General features: G+C 41.7%; 2 protein-coding genes across 2 annotated transcripts; both read left to right on the forward strand.

Moving 5' to 3' along the window:
- Positions 1 to 671: 671 nt before the first annotated feature.
- LOC128033768 (uncharacterized) lies at positions 672 to 2814 on the forward strand. Its single transcript, XM_052621843.1, has 4 exons — positions 672 to 825; positions 1083 to 1534; positions 1774 to 2394; positions 2668 to 2814. The coding sequence occupies exons 1-4, from the start codon at positions 672 to 674 to the stop codon at positions 2812 to 2814; spliced, it is 1374 nt and encodes a 457-aa protein (XP_052477803.1).
- Positions 2815 to 3609: 795 nt separating this feature from the next.
- On the forward strand, positions 3610 to 4912 carry LOC128033770 (uncharacterized). Its single transcript, XM_052621844.1, has 3 exons — positions 3610 to 3723; positions 3834 to 4142; positions 4901 to 4912. The coding sequence occupies exons 1-3, from the start codon at positions 3610 to 3612 to the stop codon at positions 4910 to 4912; spliced, it is 435 nt and encodes a 144-aa protein (XP_052477804.1).
- The last annotated feature ends 1530 nt before the right edge of the window (positions 4913 to 6442 follow it).

The raw sequence follows: 6442 nt of genomic DNA on the forward strand, positions 1-6442 counted from the left end.
GGTGTCACTGGAGTCGCCCCTAGCGTGGCCAAGTACTGGATGGAGGCCACGGAAAGAATCATGGACGATCTAGACTTTAACCCTGAATAGAAATTGAAAGGGGCTATTTCCTTGCTTTGCGATAAAGCATACCAATGGTGGCTAACTATTAAGGAGGGCTCTCAGCCTGAACGACTGACTTGGGATTTCTATAAGTCTACTTTTCAAGGTAAATATGTAGGGGCAAGCTATATTAACGCTAGAAGATGTGAGTTTCTGAATCTCATGTAATGGGATCGTTCAGTGGCCGAGTATGAAGCTGAGTTTCTGAGATTGAGCCACTATGCGCGAGGCATGGTGGCGACTGAATATGAGCATTGTGTCTATTTTGAGGATGGACTCAGGGATAGTTTGGGAGTTTTGATAGCTCCGTAGAGGGAGCGTGACTTTTCAGCACTAGTAGAGAAAGCGAAGATCACCAAAGAGGTGAAGCGCGCTGAGCGCCAAAACCGGGATATAGAGAGAGGCAAGAATAAGAGGGATTTAAAGCCCTCGAGTTCTGGGATGAGACCTAAGAAAAAGGTCAGATCTGGGGAGCCAGTTAGAGTCGGGGCCCTTATTGTACGTACTAGGATCGGATCACACTTTTGGGCATTGTGAAAGACGCCATCTGGGCGAATGTTGGAGGATAAATGGGGTATTTAAGACGCGGGTCTACTAAGCATCATGTTCGAGAGTGTCCGCTGAGGGCCGATCAGGTGCAAGCTGTAGGTTCTGGTACTGCACAGCCACTGGGGGTAGTTCAGAAATCGCCTAGGGGCCGTGGTCAGGCTAGGGGTGGTAATGGTATGGGTCGTGGGTAGAGAGCACCGGGCGGAGGTGCTAGACAGGCTGAGGTAAGACAGCTGGCCCTGGTTTATGCTAATCACCATCGAGAGGATAGAGATACTCCAGACGTTATCATTGGTATGTTTCCTATGTTGCCTGTTTTGTTTCCAAAAACCTAGGGAATCCGGTTAAGAGCACTTCTAGTGAGGTGATTGTACTGAGCCCGCTGGGGCAATCTTTTAGAGTTAGCAAACTGTAAAGGGATGTTCCTTTAGAGGTTCAAGAGACGGTATTTCTGGCTGATTTGATGGAGCTTCCGTTTGGGGAGTTCGATATGATATTGAGGATGGACTGGTTGGTCAAACACCGTGTCTGTTTGGACTATGCGACTAAGAGGGTTGTATTGAGAATTGAAGGGGGTAATGAAGTAGTTGTGATTGGGGAATGTCAGAATTACTTGGCTAACGTGATCTCTATACTGGTAGCTGAAAAAATGGTTTGCAAAGGATGTGAGGCGTATTTGGCCTACGTAATTGTTTTTGCTTCTCGGGACTCTACTGTTAAGGACATCAGAATTGTGAGAGATTTTCTGGACGTCTTTGCTGAGGAGCTACCGGGTTTACCTCCAAATCGAGAAGTGGAGTTTGGGATTGAGCTTCTCCCTGGTACAGCTCTGGTGTCTATCGCTCCCTATCGAATGGCACCGAAGGAGCTTACGGAGCTCAAGGTTAAAATACATGAGTTATTTGATCGTGGGTTCATCTGCCCTAGAGTGTTCCCGTGGGGAGCACCAATATTGTTTATTAAGAAAAAAAATTGATCCATAAGATGTGTATCGACTACTGATAACTAAATAAGTTGACTATTAAGAACAAGTATCCACTTTCGGGAATTGATGATTTGTTTGACCAGTTCCGAGGGGCGTCTGTGTTCTCCAAAATTGACTTACGTTTTGGGTATCATCAGTTGAGGGTTAAGGAGGTTGATGTGCATAAGACGACATTTAAAACTCGTTATAGTCACTACGAGTTCCTAGTGATGCCATTTGGACTGACTAATGCACCAACAGCTTTCATGTATTTGATGAACCGAGTGTTTCAGCAGTACCTGGATCGGTTTGTAGTAGTGTTCATCGATAGCATATTGGTTTATTCAAGGACTGAAGATGAGCATGATGAGCACCTGAGGATTGTTCTTCAAATTTTGAGGGAAAAGCAGCTCTATGCTAAGTTCAGCAAGTGTGAGTACTGGTTACGTACAGAAACATTTCTAGGTCATGTGGTGTCTGTTGAGGGTATTCGAGTCGATCCTCAAAAAATTAAGGCTGTTTTGGACTGGAAGCAGCCTAAGAATGTGTCTGAAATTCGCAGCTTTTTGGGGCTGGCAGGTTATTACCAACGGTTTGTGGAAGGATTTTCACTGATCGCAGCACCCTTGACTAAGCTGTTACATAAAAGTATACCGTTTGACTGGACTAATGCGCAACAAGAGAGCTTTGAGAAGCTTAAGACTGTACTGACTGAGGCTCCTATTTTGGTACAGCCTCAACATGGAAAGGAGTTCATAGTTTATAGTGATGCATCACATGTCAGTTTGGGATGTGTGTTGATGTAGGATCGTAAGGTGGTTGCATATGAGTCTAGTCATCTTAAGACACACCAGATGAACTATCCGACGCACGATTTGGAGTTGGCCACTGTAGTCTTTGCATTAAAAATCTAGAGGAATTATCTGTACAGTGAGAAGTGTATTATCTGCACTGATCATAAGAGCCTCAAGTATCTCCTCAGTTAGAAGGAGTTAAATCTTAGGCAGCATAGATGGGCTGAGCTGCTTAAGGATTATGATTGTACCATTCAGTACGACCCCGGCAAGGCTAATGTGGTGGCGAATGAGTTGAGCCGTACGGTTATGACCGATCTGAGAGCGATGTTTGCTCGTCTTAGCCTATTTGACGATGAAAGTCTGTTGGCAGAACTTCAAGTCAAACCGACATGGATTGAATAGATTTGAGGTAAACATTTAGGGGATAAGTCTCTCAGGTTGCGTTTTCGTCAGGTTGAGAATAGTGGCACTACTGATTTTGGGATAAACAGTGATGGGGTACTTTGTTTTCGCGGTTGAATTTGTGCAGCGAATGATGAGGATTTAAGGTAGTCAATTCTGAGAGAGGCGCATGGTAGTCCCTATACTATGCATCCTAGCGGGAACAAGATGTACCGAGATCTTCGAGAATTGTAGTTGTGGCCAGGGTTGAAGCGTGAGGTTACCGACTTCGTTGCTTGTTGTTTGACTTGTCAGCAGGTTAAGATTGAGCATCAGTTACCTTCGGGTTTGCTGCAGTCGGTTAAGATACCATTATGGAAATGGAAGTGAGTAATGATGGACTTCATTAATGGGTTTCCTTTAACACCCACTAAGAAGGATTCTGTTTGGGTCATCGAGGATCGATTGACCAAGTCTGCTCACTTCATCCCGGTAAGGATAGACTTTTCTCTTCAGAAATTAGCTAAGCTCTACATATCGAAAATAATGAGACTGCATGGGGTACCTATCTCGATCATCTCCAATCAGGATCCTCGTTTAATGTCTCAATTTTGGAAGAAGCTTCATGAGGCTCTGGGTTCAAGATTAGACTTCAGTACTGCTTTCCATCCTCAGACAGATGGTCAGTCAGAGAGGGTGATTCAGATACTAGAGGACATGTTAAGGAGCTGTGTTATTGATTTCTGAGGCAGTTGGGAGGAGTACTTGCTTTTGGCGGAGTTTGCCTACAATAATAGCTTCTAGTCTAACATCCAGATGGCACCTTACGAGGCACTGTACGGTAGAAAAAGTCGCACTCCTTTATGTTGGACTGAGTTGGGCGAGCGACGTGTTCTGGGTCCTGAGTTGGTCTCTGAGACAAAGGATAAGGTTAGATTGATTCGGGATTGTTTGAAAGTAGCTTCTGATAGGCAGAAATCGTATGCGAATTTGAAGAGGTGTGAGATCGTGTGTTCTGTGGGGGACTTAGTTTTTCTCAGGGTCTCGCCATGGAAAAGGTTCTAAGGTTTGGTCGCAAGCGCAAGTTGAGCCCTCGGTTTATTGGACTTTACCTCATTTTGAAACGTGTGAGGCTTGTCGCTTATCAGTTGGAGTTACCTCCGGAGTTGGTCCGCATTCATGATGTTTTTCACGTCTTGATGTTGAGGCACTACTGCTCTGATCCCACACATGTTGTTTCTGTTGAGGAGATTGAGGTTAGGCCAGACTTGACCTTTGAGGAGGAGCCGGTTCAGATTTTGGATCGTGATGTAAAGGTCCTTCAGAAAAAGTCTATTCTCTTAGCGAAGGTTCTGTGGCGTAATCATAGCACTAAAGAGGCCACGTGGGAGCCTGAGGATGCGATGCGTCAGCAATATCCTCATCTATTTTGATCAGGTAAAATTTCGAGGACGAAATTTTTTTAGGGGGTAGAGTTGTAACGCTCCAAAATTTCTAATTTCGTTATTGTAAAAATATGACACAAATACCTGTCAGCTTTAGTGGTTATGTGTTCTGGGAGTGTTTGGGAGGTCCCAAGTTTAAGCCTTCGCTTGGGAAAATTTTGTTATTTTGAATTAATTAGGCCTTACTCTTGTTTAGTAGGCTTTTATTTGGTTGTTCGGTAAATTACATCAGAATGGGCCTGCTGGTCTGGTAGTTAAATGGTGTGTTATTATGGTGGAGGTCTTATGTTTGAATCCCTATGCAGGCAAGGGTATTTTTTTTGCTCAGATTTCGGGATTGAGTTGTGTAATAGGGGGATTCTGAGTAGTGGATGTGTATTGGGAATTAGAGGAGAAGATTAAGGGATTTTGGGGGTTATCGGGATTTTATTTTATTTTTTTCCCATAACCAAATTTTGACTCTCTTTTCCAAAAAAAATTCTGCCATCCATTCTTCTCAATCTCCTCTTGCCGAAATTTTATGAGTTTTTCCATCTTTCTCTTATTTTTCTTCTTCTTGATTTTTCCCTAATCCATTTATTTTCCTTCATTTTCGCACGCGGTTAGTGCTCGCTTAGTTTCGGTAAGTTTTCTCTTTGTTTCTTTCATAAATCTCTTAACAGCTGAAATGGTAATGTTTTTTCTCTACGATTTGGGCATAGGGGGAGGCTTAGACTAGTGAGTTCGGTGTTCTCGTCTTAACAATAGTTAAACAAAGGGTTATCATTGGTGGTAAGTTGGGTTTTTGTTCTTTCTTAGTTGTCAATTCACTTGTAAATTCATTAAATTGATGTTGAGTATCTTGATTATAGGCTTTGGAGTGCTCGGGGACTGTTTTAACATCAAACAAAAACAGGTGTGTACCCGAAATGCAAAAACAAAAAAGGGATTCAGCTAAAAGCAAAAATTTCTTCCTGTTTGGACAGCAGCAGTAGGCTAAATTTGAAAAATCTCCATAAATTGTGGAAATCGAATTAGAGGATGAATAAAACATGGAATTAAAGCTTATTGAGTATAGTTTCTCATAGAAGAAACGGTGTATGGAATTGTAAATCGTGAGGTATAATAAATTTTGTGAGACAAGGTTAGAATGAATTTGGGTTCTCCTGTTCTGAATTTGGAAAATCATCAAAAATTGGAGAAAAATAATTAGGGGTTAAAATTTATATTTTTAAATTATTAATGACTCTATTTTTAATAGAAACAAATGGAAACATCATCCAGATTTTGTAGTAAGAGATAATTAATTTTTACCAAAAAGGGACGAAGCTGTCAGACAGCAAAACAGGGGTAAGTTTGAAGATTTTATTGTACTTATTGGCTGAACCAAAAATTTTGAAAATTTTATGATAGAAAGGTATTTGAGTCTAGTTTCAAAGACATCAAGTGGATCTTAATTTGAAAGTCTATAGCTCAAGATATAAATAATTTAGTAACAATGACTAAAGCAGACAGCTTTGAAGGAACATATAAGTAAATAGTGAAAATATATATGAATAATTAACTAGCATGGGTTACATTAAAAATGGATCATGTGGCCAAGGCCAATTTGGGCCTAGTGGGCCACATGGGCGTGTAAACCCATTTTTTTGAAAAGTTCTGTAAGGTTGCATGTGTCGCCCAAGTCGACTATGGTCCTACTGTAGGGTCGGTAAGCTTTAATTAGACCCCTATTTGTGTGATCTGTCTGTCTGATTTCTATACCGAGCATGACTTATGATATCTGAATGTATGTACTATTAATTGCATAATGACATGACATATTTTGTATGTTGCATTGCATCGGGGTGGGTTGTTGATATCTGGAGGAAGTTTCTGAAAGGCTATTAAGCTCATTACTGGCGACTCATTGCAACCTTCTAATTATGTCTTTGCATTTGATTTACAACATGGTGTGTAGGGATGGGTGGGTTGATTTAATCCCCACATGGTGTGTAGGGTTGGATGGAGATGGTGTGTAGAGGCTGGTGGGTAGGATTCTGATATACTGTATCTGCATTATGTATCTAACATAGGCCAAGGCCCTAATGTATTTCTGAGACTATATCTGAATGGGCTAAGGCCAAAATTGATTCTATGATGGGCACAGGCCTCAGACTGTATCTAACTTAATTTTTTTGATTATCTGCATGCATGTTTACTGTGGGGATTACACACTGAGTTTG

Source organism: Gossypium raimondii, chromosome 2 (genome assembly GCF_025698545.1).
Source record: "Gossypium raimondii isolate GPD5lz chromosome 2, ASM2569854v1, whole genome shotgun sequence".
Lineage (NCBI taxonomy): Eukaryota > Viridiplantae > Streptophyta > Magnoliopsida > Malvales > Malvaceae > Gossypium > Gossypium raimondii.

Bases quoted from the DNA above. Each gene is read 5' to 3' on its own strand.
- LOC128033768 (XM_052621843.1), top strand. From the start codon at position 672: ATGGGGTATTTAAGACGCGGGTCTACTAAGCATCATGTTCGAGAGTGT. The intron at 1,535-1,773 runs GTTAAAATACAT...GGGTATCATCAG, and splicing joins AGGAGCTTACGGAGCTCAAG to TTGAGGGTTAAGGAGGTTGA. The intron at 2,395-2,667 runs GTCAGTTTGGGA...TGTACCATTCAG, and splicing joins TTTATAGTGATGCATCACAT to TACGACCCCGGCAAGGCTAA.
- LOC128033770 (XM_052621844.1), top strand. From the start codon at position 3,610: ATGGCACCTTACGAGGCACTGTACGGTAGAAAAAGTCGCACTCCTTTA. The intron at 3,724-3,833 runs GTTAGATTGATT...AGTTTTTCTCAG, and splicing joins TCTCTGAGACAAAGGATAAG to GGTCTCGCCATGGAAAAGGT.